Here is a 26,849-nt window from a genome sequence, read left to right as displayed (position 1 = left end):
CTTGGCAGCAGGCAGAACACACAGCCTGTGTTTGTAGGAGGGCCTGCCTGAGAAGAGTGCTGGGAGGCACAGTGAACCAGGGCCAGATATTGCCCAACTCTGAGAAAGAGAAAACACTGGCACAGTCAGGCAACAGCTAAGGTGAAGGAAGCCTCAGCAAAGTGGCACAGACACCGCTGGGCCCCATGGCTGAGACAGTCCCAGAAGACAGAGGGCTGAGGAACAGGGCTGCTCCCCAGGATGCCTCCGTGAGTGATGGGCAGTCACCTCAGTCATGGGGGTTGGGGGCAAATCAGACCTTTCTTTCCTCTCTCCAGAACTTTGTTTTAACTCACCACCAGGACCACAAGCAGAAGGAGAACATGGCAGCAGGACTCTACTTCCTAGGCATCAAAGGGCTGAGGGGAAGGGATTCAGGGGTCAGGGGTGGGTGGGGGGTCTCTGAGGTCACTTCCTGCCCTAAGGCACACTCCTACAGGGAAATGATGTTCCTGTTTGTTACTTGGGCTGATGCAGCTTTTTCTGAATGAGACTCCAAACAGAGATGTGTTCACACACACCGGGGACTCTGCGGTGTTTCCTTCATCTTTGTGTCTGTCAGGCTCAGAGTCTCAGAGGCAGTAAACTGATGACATATGATGGCAGGCAACTTTTATGGGAATATAATAACATGACCACAACAGGCAGATATAAGACCCCAGAAGGAGGTGAAAGGGACAGACAGCAAGTCAGGGGGCCAAGAGGTTGGGGTACAAGTTCTCCACCCAAGTTACATGGAGAAATGTTTACCTGAGAAATGGCCTTTGACTAAAGTAAGGATGTGGGTGGGATTTGAAGCAGGAGGCTAAACTGGAAGACAGAAAGGAAGCACCCCACCTCATCCCAGCCCACCTTTCCATCTTGCCTGCTGTGGGGAGGAGGGAGAGAAAGACAAGAAAGGTCTGCGGACTCCACACCCAAAAGGGAAGGCCACGGGCCACTTGGTCTGTCCTCACCTGCTAGGATAGGACTTCAACCCAGTCCATTCCTAGTCTGCCCTGCAGCCATAACTAATAGCCAGCTCTGATCTGGGAACATGGCCAGCTCCTGCCGAGAAATGCCTTGTAGGAGCTGACGGCAGTGCTCACAGCCTGAACAGTATATAAAGTCAGTAATGGCTTTGGGGACATTTTCTGCCTAAAAGGCTGACAAATCAGCTACCACAGCATGGAATGCAAATAACTGCCCAAATCCAACATCTGGGAAAGCCTGCCATTTCCAATTTCCTTTTCTCCAATTCTGTAACTCAAGGTTCCAAGTGATAATCTTCCCCCAACAAATATGGCACCTAGAACAAGAGGATGGATGAGGGATACATATGTTATGTCTAGTTATTTTAAAGTTATCAAGCTAAGAACTGTTAAGTTTTTATCTTCCTATTTTGACATACCTTCCTCACAACCTGAAAGGCCAGATGTAAGTTTAGAAATCCTAGGGTCTTTTGGAGCAGCAGCTAGAATGTGGTGGCACAGGGGAGCCGGCTTCTGGCTCCCTTCTCTGTCCCCTTCTCTGCCCACCCCTGTGCTACAGTCTGTCCCCCTTCTCTGCACACCCCTAGTGCAACATGTGACTCACACACCCCTATGTGGTCACGCCATCCTGCCTACCCACATTCCATTCGCTCTCCACAAATGCCTCTTGGGCCTGGGGTGCCTGGAGTGGCAAGTGCCCTTGGCCCACAGTCCATGGGCAGGAGTGTGGCCAGAGGAGGACTAGAGGGGCTCAGTCCTCAGGACAAAGATGTGTAAGATCTGGTCTGAGCATTTTAATAAAGGCCCAGGCACATCCCCTCAGCCAAGAACAAACCCTGCATGTTTTTGCACAGACACTGAGTCATCAGCACATCAATACTACTCAAGGGCATGGATTCCTCATCTTAGAAAAAGGAACTTGGGCTCTGTGCTCCCTAAGTTCCCTTCTAATTTGTGCTTCTGACTCAGGCATTTGATCAGAAGTTAATACAAGGAGAAATTACAATGTAGCCCAGCAGGAGCTGAACAGGTTACCTACAAATAAACCTGCTTTTGCTTTTTTGGATGTCACCTGTCAGAAATTTAAGTGATATTCTGACAGTCATACTGATTAAGATGTCAACTGAATAGATATTTAAGTATTTGAAAAATACAGAGAATTTGTCAAAACCTCAAAACCTAACAAATCCATCCTGGGAGTCAAGGAAATACTTAAAAATGGAGCAGAGGCGGTCTCCAACCCAGAAACGAATTCTCTTCCTCTGAAAGTTGTGCTGCATGTGTAGCTCCAGGAAGTCACAATCCCCCCTTTTTATTTTTAACGTTATTTTTGAGAAAGAGAAACAGAGCACGAGCCAGGGAGGGGCAGAGAGAGAGGGAGTCACAGAATCCAAAGCAGGCTCCAAGTTCTGAGTTGTCAGCACAGAGCTGGAGGCAGGGCTCAAACCCACGAACCAGGAGATCACGACCTGAGCCAAAGTCGGCTGCTTAACCAACTATAGGTGACCCAGAAGTCATGGTCCCTTGATGGCAGCTGAGGTCCCTGGCTGCCTGTGCCCAGCCTACTTAGCCTAAGATGAGGGGGTACTGCCCACCCCCCAGCAACAGGGAGCACCTCTTTCCTTCCTTTTATCTGTCTTCCTATTGTGACACCTCTTTCCCCAGGGCCCCAGCATGGTCCACCTTTCCAAAGCACTTATCTGGAAAGTGAAACCCACTCAGGCATTAGGTCACCTGCACATATTGCTCCAGAGCCCAAAATGTCCAATGTCCCTTTCTTAGCTGCCCCTCCACTTGAAATATAACCTGGCCAGGTGTTAGTTCAAAGAAGCAATTTCTGAGCTGAGTCATATCTTATATCAATTGACTTAATGTCCCTCCTGCAGATGTTTACTTTTTATAACCAAACAAATAAGCATCTTATGTTAGCTCAATGAGTCTCTCAGTAATTGCCAGAATTTCTGACAGTTTAGTAGAATTAAATGGAGAAACTAGGCAGTGTGAGTGCTAGTGGTGGAAGTGGTGAGCAAGGGTCAGGTGCAGGGTTGACCTGCCTGAAATTCAGCACCTTCTGTAGCTGGCCTTGATCTCCCCCAGGAGAGATCTCCCTTTCCATCTCTGAGGGCACAGACCTTCACCCCTCCTCCATCTCCATAGCCAGCTCCTGCCTTGGAGGCATTGGCACTTGAGGGGCTAGGTGGGAGTACTACTCTGGAGTTCTACTCAAAGGTTCATTCTCTTAGATGGAAAACAAACTTTGAGATAGTTCAGATCAGCTGAAAAAACAGTGAACTCTTATGTACCTGCAACTTAACTACCAAGAACTGTGAAGTTCACTCCCCTCGTTCTTCCCTGTACCCTTCTCTCTTGCATTCCTCTCTATTCCACAGAGATAGCCCTTCTGCTAAAGTAGGTATTCACGTTTCCCAGTTTCTTCTGTATAATTTAGGATCTTTATGGTAATAATTCTAACATCATAAGATAAGTAGCCATGGTCTGTTGTTTTCATACTGCCCTGCAATTCTGGGGACTACTCACTGATAGTTACTGTCATAGATGATCACTGTATTGATCTTCCATTTCTGTGGTCCTTTCCAAGGACTTCTGACCTCTGCCACTACAGGGGAAGTTTGACAGAGACTTTTGGAGGCTATTTTCACATAATGTAAGTTATTTTATTTTCACACAAAGCACATGTAGGCATTGTGTACACAGTATAAACATACCCTGAATGGATGCTTGAGGTCAGCCTGCTCTACACCTGGCCTGTCTTGCTCCATCTTGACCACCTGTTCCATTCATTAAAATCTAAGCTTTTCTAGGGCACCTGGGTAGCTCAGTTGGTTGGTCATCTGACTTTGGCTCAGGTCATGATCTCATGGTTTGTGGGTTTGAGCCCTGCATCAGGCTCTGTGCTGACAGCTCAAAGCCTGGAGCCTGCTTTGGATTCTGGGTCTCTCTCTCTGCCCCTCCCCTGCTCACATTCTGTCTCTGTCTCTCTCTCAAAAATAAACATTAAAAAAATTTTTTTAATCTAAGTTTCTTTGCATGATGACAGATGGTAACTACACATATTGTAGTGACTTTGCAGTGTACGCAAATCTTAAATTGTTGTGTTGTGTTGTGCACCTGACACTAACATAATGTTACATGCCAATTTTACCTCAATAAAAAGTTTAAGTTTCTCAGAGACCATCTTTTTCACTGTCATATCCCAAACTCCAAACTTGTAGCATCATGTGGGCTCCCAATAAGTATTGGATGCTTGCTTGCTTACTTGACTGAACACATCAGTGCGTGAGTGGCAGCTCTGAGGAGGAAACATCATGGGGTCAACTGGAACTTGTTAAAAAATACACTTTTTCCTGCACTAAGAAACAAAAGGAAAAATTGCATGCTTTTAAAAACGGAAACCTGATGGGCACCTGGGTGGCTCAGTCAGTTAAGTGTCTGACTTTGGCTCAGGTCATGATCTCATGGCTCGTGAGTTTGAGCCCCACGTCAGGCTCTATGAGGACAGCTCAGAGCCTGAAGCCTGCTTCAGATTCTGTCTCCCTCTCTCTCTGCCCTTCCCCACTCATGCTCTGTCGCTCTCTCAAAAATAAACATTAAAGGGGTGCCCGGGTGGCTCAGTCGCTTTGAGTGTCTGACTTCGGTTCAGGTCATGATCTCACAGTCTGTGAGTTCGAGCCCCGTGTCGGGCTCTGTGCTGACAGCTCAGAGCCTGGAGCCTGCTTCGTTCGGATTCTGTGTCTCTCTGCCCCTCCCCCACTCATGCTCTGTCTCTCTCTGTCTCTCTCTCTCTCTCTGTCAAAAATAAACATTAAAGGGGCGCCTGGGTGGCGCAGTCGGTTAAGCGTCCGACTTCAGCCAGGTCACGATCTCGCGTTCCGTGAGTTCGAGCCCCATGTCAGGCTCGCGTCAGGCTCTGGGCTGATGGCTCGGAGCCTGGAGCCTGCTTCCGATTCTGTGTCTCCCTCTCTCGCTGCCCCTCCCCCGTTCATGCTCTGTCTCTCTCTGTCCCAAAAATAAATAAAAAACGTTGAAAAAAAAAAATTTAAAAAATAAAAAAAAAAAAAAAATAAACATTAAAAAAAATAAATAAAAATAAAATAAACATGAAAAAAATAATAAAATAAAAATGGAAATGTTAGTAGGCAGGTTCTTCTTCTGGGGGAGCCTCAATAATTTAAATGACTGAATTGATAAAATAGAAGGAATTTAGATATGCTGATACCTAATACCATTCAAAGGTATCAGCGATACCACAAAACATCGATTTACTTGATGTACAAATACAACATCACTCCAACAACAGCAACAAGATATTGACAATGATGATGACATAACAATGGTGCTTCTTCCAAAATCATCCTCATTAGAATACTCCTCATTAGAATAAGATGCTTTTTTTTTTTTTAATTTTTTTTTTCAACGTTTATTTATTTTTGGGACAGAGAGAGACAGAGCATGAACGGGGGAGGGGCAGAGAGAGAGGGAGACACAGAATCGGACACAGGCTCCAGGCTCTGAGCCATCAGCCCAGAGCCCGATGCGGAGCTCGAACTCACGGACTGCGAGATCGTGACCTGGCTGAATTCGGACGCTTAACCGACTGCGCCACCCAGGTGCCCCAAGATGCAACTTTTCTAAGGATTGTCTTCCAAATATTGAGCACTAGTTTTTTGATAGCTGTATCCCTTCACATACCAGGCATGTGAAGTCTCTTTGGCATCAGGAAATAGTAAGTCAGAGGCAGGGAAGAGAAAAGTTAAGGACAAGCCCCAGCTAAGGTCTCCCCAAAGCATAGCAGCTCACAAAGCTCTCTCTAGTCCAGAGTCTGGGTCTCATCCACCATAGGGTGCCTGGGTTCGGGCTCCACCAATTTGGGGTTGAGGTTCTCTGGAGCCAGGAGCTGTGCTACAGGGAAGCCGCAAAGCTCCCTCTGAAGGGAAAAAAAGATTGCCCTCACTGATGCTCCTATTTTCTCAGAGCCCTTGGGCTCTATCTGCCTAAACCCATGTTGCCAGTTCAGGATCTCAACCACACTAGCTGCTGCTAGCTCTCACCTCTTGGGTCTCCTCCCTGTTTTCTCCTAAGTCCTAAGTGGCTTTTGAAGAAGCCCCTCACCTGTCATGTTTCTCAGCAGGGCCTCCAGGACAGCTTGTTCTCCTCTGAAAATGACAACAGCCTATACTTCACCTACAGTGGCCAGTCCAACACCTTGGAGGTCCAGGATCTCAGCTACCAGGTAGAGGCATACCTGAGGACAAGGTGGGAGGAGTGGGCAGGGAAGGCCAAATGATTCCCCAAGTGGAAGGTAAGGGTGAGCCCATCCTGAGGGGCCTCTGCCAAGCTGATGCCTCACATGTTGGGTGAAAGTACCACAAGACTTCCTTCAGCTATACATACTGTAGCTGGAAGTTGAGAGGCATTAGAGAAAAGACCTCTGTTAAAACATAAAGAAATTATGTGACCCTGTTGGGGAAAAAACAAATCTCTCCAACTTTAACTTCAGATTTTGAAGTAAGTTTAGACTTTTGGGATAGTTACAAAAATAGTACAGAGTTTCCATGTAACCTTTGCCCAACTTCCCCTGATGTTAACATCTTGCATACCCAGAGCAAAATAATGAAAACCAAGAAATTAACAATGCCGTGACGCTATTCGCTAAACTACAGACTTTCAGGTTTCACTAAACTATAGACTTTCAGGTTTCACCAGCTTCGTGTTTTGTTATTTGTTTGCTTGCAAAGTACACTGTCCCTGGAGCTAATAAAATATCCAAAGTGCAAGGACTCCTGGCCTTTCAGAGGCTCTGAAGGCCCCCCTGGTCAGATTCAAGACCCCATTTACCAGACCTCCTTGGGGGTAGACCCCTGGCAGTTCAGATGGAATACGCTGGGGGGGGCAGAATGGTAAACTTCAGAGGCCCAACTCTGGCCTCCTGTGAATGTGAATTAGGACAAGCTAATGAGCCTCACCATAAGCATTTTCTGTTCTGCCACTTGTTAGCTGTGCGACCTTGAAAAAGTAACTGCTCTGAGCCTCACCTGTAAAACAGCGATTATAATGGTACCTATGTTATAGGTCTGCAAGGAGGACTGAATGAGATAATAAATAGAAAGAGATTTACACAATGCCTTGCACGTAATAAACATTTAACAAATCATTAGTAAATTATCATTAACTGAAGAACTGAAGACATTGTTTTGCTTTATGTTTTAATTTCCATTCTGCTATTACACATGCTTCCCATGTCTTAACTTCAGACTTGGAAATGGCAGCTTCAGGTTCTCAGCATGGTAGGTGGGGGCCCCTTAGGCCTTTTGTGCAACAGCAGGAGGATGTCTTCTGTACAGTTGAACAGAAGTTGCTGAAACCCTCTATTCAGCCCTCTGAAGAACCTTGCAATATCTCCCCACAGGTGGACATGGACTCCCAGGTGCCCTGGTTTGAGAAGCTGGCTCAGTTCAAGATGCCTTGGGGATCTCACAAGGATTCTTGTGAGCTGGGCATCCAAAATCTGAGCTTCAAAGTGAGGAGTGGGCAGATGCTGGCCATCATAGGGAGCTCAGGTACCATTAAGGGCAAACAGTGAGGCGATGGGTTCTGTCTCTTCTGGAATGCAGAATGGTCCCTCAGACAGATGGATGCTTCTCACAGAATTCTTTGCTGACTAGTAGAATAACCACAGCAGAGTGGGTGAGAAGCACAGGTTCTGGGTCAGGTGGACCTGGGTTCAAATCCCAGTTCAAGTCCCTCCATTTACTAGCTGTCAGATAGCTGCCATCATTATGAATCATGAGTGTGCCTCTTGAAGCTGCATCCAGAGCAAAAACCTTTCTAAGATATTCAGAATTGAATGTTCTTCTCAGGGGACTCTTCCATGCCAGGGGCATTCATTCACTCTTCTCCCACAACCTGGTAGGCACAGCACCCACCACAGCTCCCAGTTCTTTGAGAGTCCCTCCAAGTCTTAGTGCAGCCTTCAACCATCTGCAAAGATCCAGAATCTTGGAGTGCCTCAGAGTGACTTCTGCAAGCCAAACTTAAAATTATGCAATGCTAAAGCTGAAAGGGGTCTTGGAGAATGGTGTTCACTCTCTCCACTGTATTATTTCTTTCTCCTTACCAGTCTGGAAGCCTCTTTAATGGAGGGTTTTTAAGTTATCTGGTCCTCAATATTTCTAGAGTGTCCTCCTGTCCCCCGCCCCAACATATGAACACCTTCTTTTAACAGAGGGGGAGACTAAAGTCTAGACAAAGTGAGTGATTCACCTAAGGGCATACATTTAATGCAGAGCTGGAACTAGAACTTTGGTCTTCTGATTCTCATATCAAGGTGTTTCTCTTTTAGATGGTGTTAGACAGAACACTTTATTCTTTTTAATTAATCATTTCCAGAAGTAAAGATTACTGAACTTTTGAACATCTCCAATTTTTTAGTCTTCCGATAAGAAAATTCTGTTTATTGTCTAACCAAAGATCAAACAAGATAATGTATGTCAATGCACTTTGTAACTGAAATAACACCACAGGTCAAGTCCTGCCCATTTTTGACTCTGCCTCTGCAATTCTTATCTAAAAAAGAAAACAGACACTTCAGAAGCCAATTTTGTTTTTGTTTGTAACTCCTGGTGGCTTTTCCTGTTATATTTGCTTTTCTTCATGAACTGAGAATCTGGGAGATACACAGGCCTTCCAAGGCACTTCCATAAAGCCTAAGAGTCCCCACAATTAATACTTGCTACACAGGACTCTGCAGCTGTTAGCATCCCTGAGGCAAGTGAAGTTTGGAGAGGCTGAGCAGTCTCCAGGACTCTTGACTCTAGGTTCAGTGTTGTTTAGCTTCAGGTTTACTTGAAATTATTTAAATGATTGCTTAGAAACACTTATCAATTAGGGGCACCTGGGTGGCTCAGTCAGTTAAGCAGCTGCTCTTGGTTTTGGGTCAGGCGATGATCTCATGGTTTGTGACTTCGAGCCCCACATCAGGCTCTGCACCACTAGCGTGCAGCCTGCTTGGGATTCTCTCTCTCTCCCTCTCTCACTGTCCCTCCTGTGCTCTCTTTCTTCTTTCTCTCAAAATAAATAAACTTTTTTTTTTAAACTTATAACTTATAAGTTAAATTAAAAAGTTAATTTATAAACTTTTATAAAAACTTTTTTTATAAAAACTTATAAAGTTAAATTTAAAACTTATAACTTATCAATTATACTTCCTGAGGCTTAACAAATAAAACAAATAATGAAGATTCATCATAATTTATAATAAATCCAAACAGCCTCAGGCATTTTGGCTGCTTCTGTAGAATCAGCAGTAGTGGCAGCAGTGTTTGCCAATGAAGACGTTTACGGAATTGGAGATTCCAGCCAACTGAATGCCTTTGGTGTTCTCTCCTGATTCATGGAAGGTCTCTCCAGTTGCACTAGGCGGTCTCCACAGCAAAGGCCACCCACACCTCTCCTAAAGTGCTGTTTAGGAAAGTGGACTTCCCACTTGGACTGGGAATCCCAGTGTCCCTGTGAATACTGACAAAGTCCCCTGCCATCTCAGAGCCTGGATCCGCTAGTTGAGCGGCTTGAACCCCCGACATTAATGTACCTCCAGCTCCCCAAAGGTGCTCAAGTTGGCTGCAGGTGAAAGCCCTGGAGCTCCAGGTGCTGAGGCTGACCCATCCGGGTCCAAGAGCTGTGCCACTTTCTCTAGGGCCTTGGTCACTTCTGAAAGGACAGAGAAGTCCAGGGTGGCTGAAAGAGTGTGCGGGCAGCCAGGGCTTCCAGGCTAGCCCCCGCAGCTCTGCTCTCAGGAGGTCTCTGGTGGCTTCGCAGGGTGTGGGAGAGCCTCTTTGCTGGACGTGATCACCGGGAGAGGCCACGGCGGCAAAATTAAGTCAGGTCAAATCTGGATCAACGGGCAGCCCAGCACGCCTCAGCTCGTGAGGAAGTATGTGGCCCACGTGCGCCAGCACGACCACCTGCTCCCCAACCTAACCGTCCGCGAGACCCTGGCTTTTGTTGCCCAGCTACGCCTGCCCAGAACCTTCTCCCAGGCCCAGCGTGACAAAAGGGTAACTGCCTGACTCCGGTGACCCCAAGAAGCCATGACATCCTTCCCCCTGTCGACCCTCCCCCCCTGCCTCAGGGCCCAGTCACAGGTCAACTCTGAGCAGCCCAGCTCGCCATCCTTCCATCGGTACCCTGCCCTCTGTCCGCCTTTAAACCCCACATCCTTCTGTAAGCCGCCTACGCCCTGGCCGGGTCCCTTCACCGCACAGGACAAAACGTGAGAGGAGTGTCTACCTGTTTTCCGGTCCTCCGTGTGGGCAGAGTGCCCTGCTGTCCTGTCCCCAGGTCGCGGCCACGTTCCCAACATGGCGCCGCCCTCGGCGCGTGAGAGCCAGTCAGGATATGCAGAAAAAATGCGGGAGCAAACACTGCATGGGGCAGCGAAGGCTACAGCGCAAACCCACACGGAGGGGGTGGGGCGGGGGGCAAGGGTGGGCAGCCGCTTTCTACTCCAGGACAGCACCCACGTAACCCGGAGCGAGGCCGGCAGCGCCGCGCCTAAAGCTGGATCCTCCCGCGCAGGTGGACGACGTGATTGCGGAGCTGCGCCTGCGCCAGTGCGCCCACACGCGCGTGGGCAACGCGTACGTGCGGGGCGTGTCTGGGGGCGAGCGGCGCAGAGTCAGCATTGCGGTGCAGCTCCTGTGGAACCCAGGTGAGGGGGCGGGGAGGAGGCTGGACAGAGGCGCCCCCGTGGCTTGGCTCCCACCGGCCACAGTCCTGCCGGCTCACTAGGCCCCTGTCTCCGCTGGGAAGGAATCCTCATTCTGGATGAGCCCACCTCCGGCCTCGACAGCTTCACGGCCCACAACCTGATGAAAACGCTGTACCGCCTGGCCAAAGGCAACCGGTTGGTGCTCATCTCCCTCCACCAGCCTCGGTCTGACATTTTCAGGCTTTTTGATTTGGTCCTCCTGATGACGTCCGGCACCACCATCTACTTGGGGGCAGCCCAGCACATGGTGCAGTATTTCACAGCCATCGGCCACCCCTGTCCTCGCTACAGCAACCCTGCAGACTTCTATGGTGAGCCCCCAAGCAGCGCCCCCACCCCTCCTCCCCCCGAAGCCCCACCAGGGCCTGATGGAGAGCTTCGGAGGGAAGCTCTCAGAGGTTTCAGGGGAGTAGGATATAGGAGCAGGGCGGCCCAGCGGGCTGGAGAATGTGTGTCACTTTGCCGAGTATCAAATACTAGAAACAAGGACCCAAGAAAATCCTGCTTCTGACATAGCCACTCTTGTGTGCATGATAAGAAACCTATGAGTTCCAAAGCGGGTGATGGGGGGATAGAATTCAAGAGGGTTTGGATCAATTTTCTAGAATTGTGGTCTTTATTCAGACTCTTTAGGGAAATTTAGGATACCTAAGGTTAGGAGGCCACCAGGAAATCTTCAAGCTGTGCCCTGGTGCCCCCACAGAGGCAGGGAGCCTGAAAGCACTGCATGGTGGAGGGACCCCAGGGCCCGGAGAGTTCAGGGCCTTTTGGAGGTCTTGGTCAATGAGGCACTAGGTCTGAAAATTGCTTTGTCACCCCCTGAAAGGCCTTCCTGCTGAGGGTCCTGAGCCCTCAATCATATAGCCCTCAGGGAAAGCGTAAGCTAGTTCCTGGAGAGATAGTTCCTTCATTCCTGGAGAGATAGTTGCCTTTACAGGTGTGTGACCTGAAAGCAGATCCCTGGACCCTGAATGCTGAGGCGTGCCATGGCTGCTGGCCAGGCCACACAGCTTTACCAGGGCGGCTGGGGGGAGGGGGCGGGGAGACAGTAGCTGTGGCTTGTCCAATATGTCACCTGGAGCCCCAGCCTTCCTCCCAAGATGGCCCAGTGTAGCAAGGCCTCACCAATAACCATGACAACAGGGACCATGTCCTTGAGGGCAGACATTGGGCCCAAAGGCACCAAGCTACAGAGGGTGTCCCTTTGACTCTCACAGCCCTGTCAGGCCAAGGCCATTTCCATCCATACAGATGAGAAGACGGAAGTCTGAAGAGTTAAACCTTTGGCAGAGAATTTGTAAGACGCAGAACTGGGACTCCCAGCCAGTGTGTCCAGCCCCCAACTTGACTCCTGGCCCTGGGCCCACATCCTCCTGTCAGCATCCAGTGCTCTTCCCCACCCCAGGGGGACTCTCTCCAGTCTGCCAGCCCTTCCCCTGTGCACTCACAGCGTGTGAACTCACATAGAGGTCACCCTCCCTCCCAGTGCTCAGGAGCCAGCTTGGCTTCCTGGCAGCGTATCATCCTGAGGCTAGCCATTTCCAGATAAAGGGGGCAGAGGGCATCTGTCAACCTGGCCATGGGAGCAACATGCAGTAACTCCAGAGCGGGGTTACCAGAAGTCAAATGCCTAGAACAGACCTGAACAGAAGTTTTTCTTTATTTTATATTTTTATCACTTTTGGTGGGGGGCTCTTGCCTACCACCTACCAATCTGGGGTACAGGGCCTGGCAGTACCCAGAGAATCTGGTGTTCTGATCTACAGCCCTGCACATCGAGGAGACATGTTGCAGTTTACAAGACCGCTCCTAGACATTATCCTGCCATGGGACATGTCATGAAAATGGTAGGAAGGAAGAGACAGAGGTTAAGAGGAGAAATGGAGGGAGGTGAGCCACCCTCCAGCCTGCAGTGAGGCTGGGTTCAGGAGGGTCCTAGTGGTGACTGGGTGGATGTGCCTTTCTGACATCGCAGGAGCCCCATGAGAATAGAGCTGTGGCTGGGACTACCAGATGCTCCCCACAAGTAACATAGAGGTGGGTGCACAGCAGCCTGGTTCTCCAGCTGGTCATGCCAGCTCCTTCCCCTAGAGGGCGGTGACAGCTCTGCTTAGAGTTGGCCAGACATTGGCAACCTCCAGCCAAAACATTCTCCCTTTCTAGACAGGTTGCTTAGGGAGCCAGATTACTAATCTACAGTGAGAACTAGAATTTCCCAGTGCCCAGACTTCCCAGCTGTCCTATGGCCAGCCTCCCTTCCCCTCATGGGTAGAAGGCACACCTGGAAGGCTGAGTCCCTGTCACAAGCTTTAATGACTTGAGCTGGAGTCAAGGCATAACTGTGCCATGACCTTTGGCTCCAAAGGCCCACTGCGTCCTGTCCTGTCCTAGGGATGTCCCCATAATGAGCCTGGGTGTTGGGATGGAGGCCAGGGCCCACAGGGCCTGTGCTGTTGCCTTTTCCCTGAAGCAAGCTTTCCCCTGAAGTGGATGTGGCTAGGCCCAGCACGGGGGAGGCCAGCCCTGGGTATCTCTCTGCCTCTCTCTGCTTTTCCCATCACTTCATGGTCCACCCTCACAGGGTGGGGAGCATGTCCCAGAACCTCCAAGGGCTGACCAGTGTTGTGAGCTGGCCTTGCAGTGAGCTCCTCACCTGTGAGCAGGTGCAGAGACCTGGCCACACATGGCCCCACATCCTCTACTTACAGTGGACTTGACTAGCATCGACAGGCGAAGCAGAGAACAGGAGGTGGCCACCAGGGAGAAGGCTTGGTCCCTTGCAGCCGTGTTCCGAGAAAAAGTTCATGGCTTCGATGACTTTCTGTGGAGAGCGGAGGCAAAGGAGCTGGGTGAGGGCACTTGCCTGCAGAGGTAAGGCAGGCCAGGGCGGCTCTGGGTGGAGAGCTCCTTGCAGAAGGCAGCCGCCCCCATGTCCCATGACACCCTCTGCCTCTTGACAGCCAGGCCCTCCCCCAGGACACTCACCAGCCCCTGACTTCCACTGAGCTGCCTGGCCCTGTGCAGCAGTTCACCATGCTGATCCGGTAATTATCTGCCATTTCATCCCCCCACCACCTCCCCTATCCCAGACCTCTTTATTGTGTCAAATTAAGCCCTTTCTATATAGAGTGAATTTGAAGGAGAAAGCAAAAGGTAGAATTTTTAAAAACCAGTATCGTCAAGACTAGCACTAGCTCTCTCTGTATAATACAGAACACTCCTGTTACTTTTATTCTTTAAACAAAATCAAAATGTTCTTACTGGCTGAATGATTGTAGAAATTACATAGGATCATTATGAAAAATTCAGACAATACAAGAGAACCTCAGTGGAAGGAGAAGGTTTCCTGTTAGGCCAGCCCTCAGAGTAAACGAGACCCAAGTGTTTGGTGGGTGATATTCTCATGCACACAAGCATTGTAATTCATAAGTGGGATCATACTCTGCATATGGTTCTGTAACCATTTTTTTGTTTTTGGTTGCACATAGAATAGGCCTGTACCTGTCATCCGGTTAGGTCTTCCTCGGCATTCCAATCTAGCCATAATTCATTTTCCTGCAAACTGTATATTGATGGTCAGATTTTTTTCAGGCTTATGCTATGACAAGTAACACTGCAAGAAACTTCCTTGTAGGTGCATCTTTACACACTATTTCCTTAAGATAATGTGTTTAAGGGGGCGCCTGGGTGGCGCAGTCGGTTAAGCGTCCGACTTCAGCCAGGTCACGATCTCGCGGTCCGTGAGTTCGAGCCCCGCGTCGGGCTCTGGGCTGATGGCTCAGAGCCTGGAGCCTGTTTCGGATTCTGTGTCTCCCTCTCTCTCTGCCCCTCCCCCATTCATGCTCTGTCTCTCTCTGTCCCAAAAATAAATAAACGTTGAAAAAAAAAATTAAAAAAAAAAAAGATAATGTGTTTAAGTAAAATTGCAAGGCTGATACACTGACAGTAAAGTAACAATTATTTATTATGTACATACGGTGAGACAGATGATTTCATCCACAATCTCATTTGAGCCTCAGAATCCTTGCGAGGGGGGTACTGCTATTGGGTACTGCTATTCCCCCATTTTATGAGAGAGTAAAGTGAGGCTTTCATCCCTGCATAGACGGAAGGACATTGCTAGTGTCACGGGGCTGGTGTATGTTATTCCCTTGGCACCTCTTTTGTTTTTTAAGTCGTCAGATTTTCAACGATTTCCGAGACCTGCCAACTCTCCTCATCCATGCAGCAGAGGCCTGCCTGATGTCCCTGGTCATTGGGTTCCTCTATTATGGCCATGGGGCCATCAAGCTCTCCTTTATGGACACAGCTGCCCTCTTGTTCATGATTGGAGCTCTTATCCCTTTCAACGTGATTCTGGATGTCATATCCAAATGTGAGTGTGCCTTGCTCTCTGTGACCCACACCCGGAGCAACCAGAGGACACGGTGGTAGTCACCCCTCTGAGCTGGTCCAAGGCCGACCTCTGTTCCTCCAAACTCCTGGGGAGAATGGGTTTGCTGACTGTTTTCACCATGATTGTGAAATAAAAGAAGATGATGATTTTTAAGGTTCGCACATTAATATTAGTATGCAAATGAACACAGATTGCCAAGCAGTATTAGACATTCCTATAATAGCGGGATTTATATTTGACAGCAGTTCAGAAGTTACAGAATTACAAACACCTTAAATTAGGATGGTTTAACTCTGCCTGCTTTTTAAAAATAGGACACATTTAGGCCACAGGAATATTTACAAATGTGCTAAAAGAGACTCAAAATCAGAAACACTGAAAATTAATGTCACTTTTTCATTCTCCTTTTCTCCCCGTTTTTAGGTCACTCAGAGAGGGCAATGCTTTACTATGAACTAGAAGATGGGCTGTACACTGCTGGTCCATATTTCTTTACCAAGGTGACTGGTCAGGGCTGAGAGCAAGTTACCAGGTGGGGGGGGGCAGGGACAGAGAAAGCTACACTGCATTGTACAGAAGCTCCAGAGTAGTATTTTGCTGAACCAGGGGCCATGCATCATCTATGCTTGCTGCTGTCACGTTCCCTAGGGGGTTACAGAGACTTGCTATTTTTTAAACATTTACCCGAAGACCAGGACTGTAGACCAAGAGTGACACTTTCCTGGTCAGCAGAAATCTGAAAAAAGAAAAGAAAAGATGGGAAACATCCAGCATACTTTACCTCTCCAGTCTCCCCACATCTCCAGGAAGCAGGTCAGCAGGTGTTACTGTACTTACTTCCAGGAAGTGGAGGCTCAGAGATGTTATGCAGCTGTCTCAAAGCCCCACAGCTATTTGGTCTGGGCAGGCAGGGTGGGGACTTTGAAACAGGAGAATAGATACACAACTGCCATTTTCACCAGGCCACGCTGCTTCCGCGGGGGAAACTGTTCTGAACTCTCCCAGATGGAGCACGTGGCATCTGCAGTGGGAAACCAGCAGTGAGCTCATGTTCCAGGGTCCCATGGGCCCCTCACTCATGGGTCCCATGGGTCCCAACCCTCACAAGGAGGGTTGACATCCTTGAGGGTTACACTACCTTCAAACTCTTAAAGAACAATTGGCAATGAAGGCATTAGCTCCACGTCCTTGCAAGGGCTATTCTTTGCAGATCTTAGGAGAGCTTCCAGAGCACTGTGTCTACATCATAATCTATGGGATGCCCATCTACTGGCTGGCTAACCTGCGCCCGGGCCTGGAGCCCTTTCTACTGCACTTCCTGCTGGTGTGGCTGGTGGTCTTCTGCTGCAGGATCATGGCCCTGGGTGCCGCTGCCCTGCTCCCCACATTTCATACATCCTCCTTCTTTGGGAATGCTCTCTACAACTCCTTCTACCTCACCGGGGGCTTCATGATAAGCTTGGATAACCTGTGGATAGGTAAGGCGTGCTCCCCTCCCCTGGTCAAGCTTTTTGAGGCCTTCCGGGGTTGGGTGAAGCCTATATTCACTTGGGGATGAGGACTCATCACTTAGATCCATTTAAAGCCTGTTTTTTCTGGGAGCAGGTGTCCTTGCCAACTGTCCTGCGTGTCAAAGGAATGTCTCCATGAGAGGGTGCAGATGGCACCTTCTCATATCCCTCAGCTGACACTTGGAGGCCACCCTTGACTCTCACTCTCCACATTCACCTGGGAGTCAGGTCAATTCTGCCTCCCACATCTTTCTCAGATGTCGCCTTGCCTGATCTCCCCCAGCCCTGGCCTTACTGTCTGGTGTCAGACCACAGCTATGGTCTCTGTGACCCTGATCCTTCCACATCCCTCTCGACCCTTGCCCATGGAAAGGGCTTTTTGTAAGGCGGAAATCCATGTTGCTGCTTTGCTTGAGTCCTCTAGTTAGGGCTGCTGACTCTCCATTGCCTCCACCTAGCTCTTCTGAAGTCCCCAACACCCTCCATGCACTCACATCTGAGCCTGCAAGGCTCTTCTCTGTAGGGCGCCATTCCCCCATTTCCATAACTGCTCTCTTCTGCCAGGCCTTTCCTGACCATTCGGGCCAAGTTTTTTCCTTCCTCCTACTCCTAGCTCTGTGATACCACCATCGGGTCAGGGTACAGACTCAGAAATGTCAGTTGTACTTCCATGGAGCTGAGAACATGCTGGGACATTTAATAAGTTACTCTCTCAAATTGTTACCAATCAAACGTGTGGTGACTCCTGTAGCCACTTGGCCTTTCTGTCCCAATCCATGTCCCAAGCTGCCCCTCTTGCCCTTTTGCCCTCTCCCTGCCCTCCTGCTCCCTCGGGAACCTTGCTGCCCTTGCGTAAGAGCCACCAGGGCCCCGTCTCCAGGAGTGTTTCCCAGGGAGCAGGTGGTTAGCCTGTGTGAATAACATGAGTCTCGCTATTTTCAGTGCCTGCTTGGATTTCCAAAGTCTCCTTCCTCCGCTGGTGTTTTGAAGGGCTGATGCAGATTCAGTTTAAAGGGCACACTTACCACATGGCCGTCGGCAACCTCACCATCCCTATCAGGGGAGACGTAGTAAGTAGCTGAGGCCTTCGACTCTAAAAAGATAACATTCATCTGAACGTCTTCTCAGTGGGTTTACTGATGTCTGTGTCCCCAGATCCTCAGCTCCATGGGCCTGAACTCATACCCGCTCTACGTCATCTACCTCATCCTTATTGGCATCAGTGGTGGCTTTGTGATCCTGTACTATGTGGCCCTGAGATTCATCAAACAGAAGTCCAGTCAAGACTGGTGATTCATGCCCAGACTGCTGCTTGCTGGTGGGGACTCTAGAAGACCCTTCAACTGTACTCCTTTCCTTCCTCCCAAGGAGCCCCATCCCGGGCACCAGGAGGACAGCACAGGGAGCTCAGCTACACCAGCCCTCAATGTGCAGTGGCACAGGCTGGCCACAGGATGGCAGTAGAATAAAGACAGTGGAAGGGGATTTCTGATCACTGGCCAGAGCTTGCGATTTCTGGAAATGAAAACCATACTTGGGGACATCTACAATGTTGCTAATTTATTTCCTTTTCGTATGTATTTATATAGGCAACTCAGTGCAAGATGGGAGCGAGTTAGGAATGAATTGAGTAGGCTGTGTGAGAACTGGTAGGATCCATAGGAATCAATAACAATGCCTAGCAAAATGTTTGGCCTCGTCTTCCAGGATCCTCAAACTCTGTGTTAAGTCACTCTCAATACAGAAGATGACCTAAAACATACCAGTGAGATGCCATTCTTTTTGTGTGGGATCATGGGCTCCAAAAGCCAAACTGAACAATTAAAGATTTATTGAACATCTGATCTATACCAGGGACAGCTCAAAACACTTATGTGGAGGGGTATCCTAGAATTCTCAACCCTTTGAGGGGTGGTATCCCATTTTATAGATGAAGAAACTGAGGCAAAAATTCAGTTTGCTAGGTAAAGTCACATGGCTACTATGTGGTAGAGTCCAGTGTGGGGGTTCGAAAGCCTTGGAGGCCTTTAGGAGTTGGAGGGCAAAAGGCAAGTCCTGAGCCGCTGTAAGGCTTGGAAATTCTAAGAAGGCTCTAAAAGATGAAGATGGTTTTAGAGGCTGTGTGAGCTCAGCCAGGCCTCTCAGAGTTGCCTCTCACTGGCCCTGGCTGGGTCTGAGGACCAGTGTTGAACCTTTCACAGTGGCCAGGGTATGTGCTTCGTTGACTGGGCACTGAGGACCATCTGATCCAAAACAGGAACACCAAGGGGAGCAGATTGTTCCCAAAGGAAACACCAGAGTCTGGGACCAAAAAAGGGAGGAAGGTGAGTGGGAGGCAAATAGTAAATGTTCACCCCAGGTTTCCTTGGGCCCTTACTACTAACTGCTCTGGACAGGCAGCATGGGTCTTAACCTCGGAGCTGCTCCGACAGGCAGAAGCTCACACTCTACCTAGACCTACTGAATCCAAATCTGCATTTTAGGAAAATCCCCAGGTGGTTTATGTACCCGAGTTTGAGAGGCAGTGCTCTAGCACACTGCCCTTTTACGGTACAACCATGAAACTCAGGGTATTTACGCTGCCATTATTTACACTGCCACACTGTAACATGGCACATTATGATGTTGATACCTGGCCACTGTCGAATGGGCAGGCCCCATTCAAGATTCACTGATTGTTCTGACAAGGTCCTTCATAGCAAAAGGATCAAGATCAGAATCCTACATTGGATCTGGTCGTCAACTCTCCTTGGTCTCCTTTAGTTGAGAACAGTCTTTAACTTTCCTTGACTTGTGTGACCTTGACACTTGAAGATTCTGCAAATTAGCCGTCAGCTTGAGCTTGACACATTTTCATGACAAAATTCTGGTCATGAATTTAACGGGATATCACAGGCACTTCTTTTGGCAGGGATGTTGCAGAAGTGATGCACCCTTCTCATTGCATCCTGTCGGTGGTGAGGATTTCAATTTGTCCTATACCGAAGATGTCCACTTGGGTCACTTGATCAAGGGAGTGTCTGCCAGCCTTCTCCGCAGCCAATCCCCCCTTTGGTAATTAAGCATTCTATAGGTAGGTGCTTTATAAATATGTGAGTTGCCTATTTCTCATTAAACCTTCCACTTAGCGATTTTTCAATTTATAGCAATATAAACCTGTAGTGTCCTGTTTTATTCAGTGGGTTATAATCCCTTAGTCTCATGACTAATTTGCACACTCAAATTGTCCCTGTTTTGGCCCTGGGGCGCATTCAAGCTGGTTTCTGCATCCTTTTGATATGTCTCCATCATTGTGTGAACATTTTCTTTCACAAAAAAGTGTTTCAGGCTCATTTTGTTCTTTTCTACCCCCCAGTCCTTAGTCCCAGTGCTTGGAAATGCAGACATTTGTCTAAGAATTCTTTGTTCCTTTTAGTGGAAAATGGTATTTAGAAGCAAAGATCTGAGTGATAAATATGCCCATTGCTATTGCAGCATCACTGCCCCCAGATCCTCTCAGGAGGCAAAACAGGGAATGCATACATGTGGATATATGTACACAGGTCTGTATATATGTGTATGTACACACACACAAACACATCTACCTGTACATGTGAGTTCACATTAATACATCCAATTCCCAAATACCAGCACACCATAGAGTTGATTCTAATTTTCTCCCTTTCTGCATTTGTATCTGGGTTTTGTTTTGTTTTGTTTTGTTTTGTTTTGTTTTGTTTGAGAGAGAGAGAGAGAACACAAGCGATGGAGGGGCAGAGAGAGAGAGAATCTGAAGCAGGCTCCAGGCTCTATTCTGTCAGCACAGAATCCATTGTGGGGCTAAAGTCACGAACCATGAGACCATGACCTGAGCTGAAGCCAGACACTTAACCAACTAAGCCACCCAGGTGACCCTGTAACTCCCTTTTCCAATTGTGACAAACCTGGCTTCCACTGTCCTTCATATTTTCACTCATTTGGTTAATCCCCTGTATGTAACCAATCTCCCATCTGCACCCTACTCACTCTGCTGGGGCTGTGTTACCAAGCTGTCCCCTAGTCTGCACAGATGCCATTCTCACCCTACTGCAGCCTACCCCACTCTCAATCCCACACCCATACACAGTCACCTAATGGCTTTAGGCCTGAATGGAGGAGGTAGAGGACACTGGGCTTTTTTATGAACTCCACAGTGATTCCAATGTGCAGTGAGGGCTGGCAGCCAGTGGGGTACATCATCTAACTGAGTTATGGCCACTCAGTCTACAAGGGGCTTTAATGACTCAGTGGACTCTGGTGCACAGGGCTGTGGGGGAAAGGGGCAAAGTGCTGAGGTGGGAGAATTGGAGAAACTCCAGCAGCCACCATTTCTTTCTTTCTTTTCTTCTTCTTTTTTTTTGTTACAGCATCCTGGTTCTCCACCCCACAGCTTTAACAAATACCACTATGGACCCCAATCCCAGAGATTCTGATTTCACAGGTCTGTTTTTGAAACCAAACCAAAACAACAACAACAACAACAAAAACTGCTCCCTGGGGCATGCAGGCTGTCCACTCAGCCCCTCCCTGCATTGAAAGAGAGAGAGGTCGGCTTGTGAGTAATTATCAAAAGCAGGGGATGCAAACTCTTCTGGTTAAGAGTCAGACAGTATTTCAGGCTTCGGGGGCCAGAGTATCTGTTGCGACTACCCAACTCTGTTGCAGCGTGAAAGCCACTGCAGACAATTCTGAAACATGGATGGTGTGGCTGTGAAACATTATGTACAAAAACAGGCAGTGCATTGGATTTTGCCCAAGGTTGTAAGCTTTGCACACTCTTGATCAGAAGGCAAAGGTTTTGAAACTTGTATTTTAAGCCCTCCAATTTCAAATTATGCTATTGACAGGGACATTTTAATTAAGCAGAAAGTAATTACCTATATGGACTCAAATATTTCCTGATGTGATTTTTATTTTCCTGCTCTTGTTCTTACAAAAATGATTTAAGACCTAATCTTGCCCCCCGGTCAAGCTAATCTCCCGGGTCAGGTTCACAGAGATCTTGCATTTGCTGTGTTGGGGGGCGGGGGCCCCCCCCCCCCGACTTGTCTTCTTGTTTTGATTCCAGATTAAACAGCTAGCAGCAGGCATATTTAAATGGACACCAAATCCAAGCGCTAACTACAGACCTGGTAGACATAGGGGTTCTACTGAGACTCAAGTATGTCATTCACAGAGGGGTGCAGCACAGCCACCATGTGCCATTTCCTGCTTCCCTTGGCCCAGTCATAGGCCTGGAGCACCCATCAGGCTCCAGAGGAACAGGGCAAGGGACTGGGAAGCCGAAAGTGAGGAAGCATCTTGCTGACTGACCTGTTCTTTGGAAAATACATCCAGTGCTCACGCCTGAAAGTAAAGGCCCCTATTTTCATAGTCTAAACTAGGTCATTCAAATCTCAAGTTATCTGTCCTTGGTTTATTTTTCAATTTTTTTTTAATGATTGTTTATTTTTGACAGTGTGAGCGGGGGAGGGGCAGAGAGAGAGGGAGACACAGAATCGGAAGCAGGCTCCAGACTCTCAGCTGTCAACACAGAGCCCAACGGACCTGAGCTGAAGTCAGACGCTTACCCCACTGAACCCCCCAGGAACCCCTGACACTTGCTTTTGATAGTAGGATAGGTTCTTCCTTTAAAATGGCCAGGGTATAGAGCAATATCCTGGTCCCTATCACATGGTGTCTGCCCAAGACACTAGGGCAGGGGAGGTGAGAGGCAGGTGGAGCACAGCCCATTTCTGTTGGCAACCGGGGAACAGCAGCAGCCATGTGGTATCAGCAGCTAACAAAACAGTAATTTTTAAGCAGCAGGTTGAGATTTTTTAGCACACACCAACTCAAAGACCAGAAAAACACTTCTCAGCTTTCTATGTAGTAATAGTGCCGTTTATCGTATGATAGTCTTGCCATTTTGTAAAGTTGGAGCAATTCCTTGTTTCCCCAAACTGCCCAAAAGCTCCACTGTCCCTCTTTTTGTTGATTCCACTCTTACACTGAGCTGCACCATCACACATTTGAGAGCCCTCCTCATGGCAATAAAGTTGAGTGTGTTTTCACTTGGGCACATGGGTTTTAAAGAACTTGTTGGGCCTCAGCCCCCAATATCCGAGCTCCTAGCTACCGAGTGGCATCTTTGATCTCTTGGGAAGAAGTGTGAGGAAACCCACCAATGCATGCAAGGCACACATCTCAGAATAGGACTTGAAAAGCAGGACAGGTGCTGTGTTGTTCATTGTCATTCAACGATGCTCACTGGGTTGTCAGTGCCAGGTTCTGGTTCTAACTGGTCGTCCTGCAAAGCACCAGGAGACCTCAGTTTAGGGGAGGAAACGACAAAAGCAAGTAAATAATGAGAATTTCAGTAAGTGTATGCCTGGGGCAGGGTTGGTGAAGATACTACTTTCAAGAGATCTCTGTAAGCATGGATCCCAACAGCCAGCCATTGTCCAAACTAATGCGCAGGGATGGTTAAGTATGAAGTCAGTTAAATGTTTTTGCTCTGCCTGAACCGGATGATGTTTCTTTTCTTTGTGCAAAAAAGAAAAAGATAAGTGCCTATTTTGAATTTGCAAATGCAGCCATTTCCTTTATTTGTACTAAGGCTGCATAATGTGGGCTTTGTAAAGTCCACAGGTCTGAAAGCAGGATACATTTCTAATAGAAACAGCAAAGCGATAAATTACCATGATTTTGTACCCCCTGCAGCTATTAGCTTCACCATACTTCAGGAATGTTGCTTTCATTTTATAGAAACTCTACAAATATTGGTTTGTCAGAAAGACAAATATTAAATGAAAATTGTCCTCAAACACGAGAAAAAGTATGCAGAGTACACACATGGCAGACTTGTGGAATAAATGTATGGGGAAGAACAGTGTGCAATACAATTTACTGGAATTCACAAACTCGGGTGATTATGCCAGAAACTGAGTATTCGACTAAATGGAAGAAAATAACTTTACAATGTAAAGCTGTCCAGACTGGGAACACTTGTGTTAAATGTGAAAGCTTGCTTTTTAAAAAACAGAATACCCTAACAGTTTAGAGATTCTGATTTGACTTTTAACGGGATTTTTAACTGAATTTAAAATTTAACTGGATTGCTTGTTTTTTTGAAAGTCAATCCCAGCCATATCACAGCACTGTGATACTGGGGGGTACATTAACTTCTGTAAGCCCCAACTTTCTCATTGTGACTGTCAGGTAAGAGGAGCGTCCGATGCACAGTAGCGGGTACCCATGGTTAACCCCACAGAACACGTGGCCCTGACAACGGTACATGGGGGCTTGCAGCCAGGTCTGTGTGAGGTCCAGGGGCGCAAACACGACACAGAGAACTGGTCCTCGAGGAATTCACGAGCTGCCTGACACCTGCTCTTTTAAGTGGCTACAGGAGCCCTGGAGAGACAACAAATGTGCTGGGTGGGGAGAAGGGCCAAGAAGCTGCAAAGAGAAGACTCCAATGCTGGCCACAATGAGCACGCCCAAGAAAGGAACAGGAGGGTAGGGAGGAGGGAAGTGTGCCCGGGACTGATCCGTGGTGGTCCCAGTCACCTGCACGGTGTGGAATGCTGCTGACACTCAATGCAGACAAAACCCCCTTCATTTTCAGTGTCCACTTACCATGCGTCCAACTCTACTAATTCTTGCCAACTTTGTACCTCAGAGATCTCAAATTAAATATCCACTTGTCCTTACAACAGAGAAGCTATGATTTCATTTGGTTCTCCACACACAAACCATACACCATTTAACAAAGAAATTCTGGTCGCAACAGAGGCCACCACACAATTTTTAATTTAAAATTTTAAGACTACGGGGCACCTGGGTGGCTCAGTCAGGTAAACGTCCAGCTTCGGCTCAGGTCATGATCTCATAGTTCATGAGTTCAGGCCCCGCGTCGGGCTCTGCGCTGACAGCTCGGATCCTGGAGCCTGCTTCAAATTCTGTGCCTCCCTCTCTGTCTTTGTCCCTCCCCTGCTCACACTCTGTTTCTCTCTCAAAAATAAACATAAAATTTAAAAAAAAAATTTAAGACTAAAGTCCTTGAAATGATAAAAGTGGTTATACAAAAACTTGATAAAATTAAAAATGAGGAAGCTCACAGGTTTTTGGGGTACAATTTATTCAAAGCATTTCACAATAAAATTATATTAGGTTCAAATACATGAACATACAATTACATATAAAACACTGTACTTCCCAAAAGTTTACAATGATGTTTACTTTTTAGACTGTTTCCTTGTAATTTTAGTCTAAAACATTATTGAGTTCTAGAATTGTGTCTGGTCTCTATTTGTTTCAGTTTTGCAATTAGACATTTAGAAAGCATTTATTAGCCCACCTAGAATATACAATTATATTTTAAATATTTAAATTCGAGGGGGAAGCAGTTATAGTGCTGTTTAGAGTGCTAATGATAGATAATAGATAATAATAATAGAATGCTAGATAATGCTATTTCCTCTGTACTACCCTGCATTTTATCAGAGTCCATATACAAGGCTGGCTTAGAGTCACTTCATACAAGTAAGACTATATTCTGTACTCTCAAGTCTCTGGCCCAGGCAACTGAGAAGTCCAGGGTAAGCCCCAAGGCCGTGCCTCATCTGAGAGACCTGTTTCAATGGAGATCAGTAAAATATTGCTCAACTAACTTTTGGTTAGTGTAACTGCAAAAAATAAGGCCAGTGGAATCACTGATGGAGTGAGGCTCTTGGCAAATCCGACAATACCAAAACCACAACAGGTACGGGTCCTGCACCTGGAGCAAACAAAGGAGAGCTTCATTAAGTCCTCTACGCCAGGACTCGACATTGGCTGAGGCCTCTGATGCATTAGGTCTAACTGCACAAAACAGAGACAAAGGAAACAATGCCACGATGACATTTACTTCTTGGCTTCCCTCCTTCAGCCTCCTCTTTCATGCTACTTGCAGGCTCTAGATGAAGGATGGTTGGTTCCATGAAGACTCAGGTTAGCAGCACAACCAGCATGAGGCCAGCTTACTTCCTGCGAGGCAAGGTCTCCCCTCGTGTAGATAGTGGGAACCACTGATTTCAAATGGGAGAAGCAATACGCCAAAACAAGGATAAACCTCCAATAAAACATTTTCAGCTTTCTTGGTAATTACCTAATCCCCAAATAGGTCACTGTTACATATTAAGATACTTTTGTAATGGTAAACTGTTTCACAACCCAGCCTGCATTCTTTTACAGTAATTGCTAAACGATTTGGGGATAACTTTGACAAAACTGAATACAAACCACAATCTCCTTCCTATATAAGATCACATATTCATAGGATGAGTATGAAGTAACAAGCCTGGTATGGGATGTACCTATGCTGACAAACACCTGAAACCAAGACAAGAGGAAATGCGCTGCTCGGCTTCATGACCAAAGTCATGGCTAGGACTCAGAGGCATCTATGAACAGAGGCCCTCGGAATTCTTCGTGATAGAAGGGAAAGCATAGTGGGGAGTGTCCAGGCGTTGGCAAATAGCACCCTGACCAAGAGCAAGCAACAGTCTGAGTTTCTGCTTTCCACTGGAAAACAAGTGCTAGATGACTTACAACATGGCTGCTAGTGCCAGCATTTTACAAAATTGGAAAATTATGCAGGGTTTCACACATGAAGAGAATTTCCTATCATAGAATAGTAAAGCCTTAGAAGGCGCACTGAGCATCATTTTGTCTAGCTCCAAAATTTTCACATAAACAATATTAACAAGCAAGTCTTAAATAAAGGAATAACATTTTATGAAAATAATGAACAAAACAGAGCAGGGGAGACATCAAGAGTGTTTGAGAGAAGAACCTTGAAAAGGTACAGCTTCAAACGTCAGACACCATGAAGAAAATGCCGTGTATTTATGTTGTAGGCAAAACCCCAACAAAGCCTAGTGACTAAGTGCACGCCATTGCTGTCAATAAGGTGTTGAACATGTACTTTATGAATAAAAAAAATACACAAAGTAACTTTTCATTTATTTATTCTGTCCTCTCAAAAATAACATTTTAGACACTGAACCACAAATACACACAAGAATAAAGTAGTGACTGCTTATTTCACAGAGGATTTCCCCTTGATTCCTTTAGCTGCTTTGCATAAAATTCGAAGCTTTCCT

The 26,849-nt window shown here is 47.3% G+C and overlaps 2 protein-coding genes across 2 annotated transcripts in view; one reads left to right on the top strand and one right to left on the bottom strand.

Moving 5' to 3' along the window:
- The first annotated feature begins 77 nt into the window (after nt 1–77).
- Nucleotides 78–18,466, top strand: ABCG8 (ATP binding cassette subfamily G member 8). The gene is made up of 13 exons (XM_040453893.1): nt 78–248; nt 6,160–6,261; nt 7,438–7,588; nt 9,846–10,084; nt 10,605–10,737; nt 10,839–11,108; nt 13,506–13,668; nt 13,758–13,841; nt 14,973–15,172; nt 15,617–15,693; nt 16,404–16,671; nt 17,647–17,774; nt 17,860–18,466. Exons 1-13 carry the CDS (start codon nt 186–188, stop codon nt 17,995–17,997), a joined length of 2,016 nt encoding a protein of 671 aa, XP_040309827.1. The 5' UTR covers nt 78–185; the 3' UTR covers nt 17,998–18,466.
- Nucleotides 18,467–24,825: 6,359 nt separating this feature from the next.
- Nucleotides 24,826–26,849, bottom strand: part of LRPPRC (leucine rich pentatricopeptide repeat containing) — a 106,365-nt gene continuing 104,341 nt past the window's right edge. Inside the window, exon 38 of the mRNA XM_040453885.1 lies at nt 24,826–26,847. Coding sequence (XP_040309819.1) covers nt 26,791–26,847 — 57 coding nt within the window. The 3' untranslated portion in view covers nt 24,826–26,790. The remainder of the gene's footprint in view (nt 26,848–26,849) is intronic.

Source organism: Herpailurus yagouaroundi, unplaced genomic scaffold (genome assembly GCF_014898765.1).
Source record: "Herpailurus yagouaroundi ecotype Mexico unplaced genomic scaffold, PumYag 210, whole genome shotgun sequence".
NCBI classification, from domain to species: Eukaryota; Metazoa; Chordata; class Mammalia; order Carnivora; family Felidae; genus Herpailurus; species Herpailurus yagouaroundi.
Note: the sequence above shows the minus strand (reverse complement) of the source record. Positions and strands in the feature narration are given on the sequence as shown.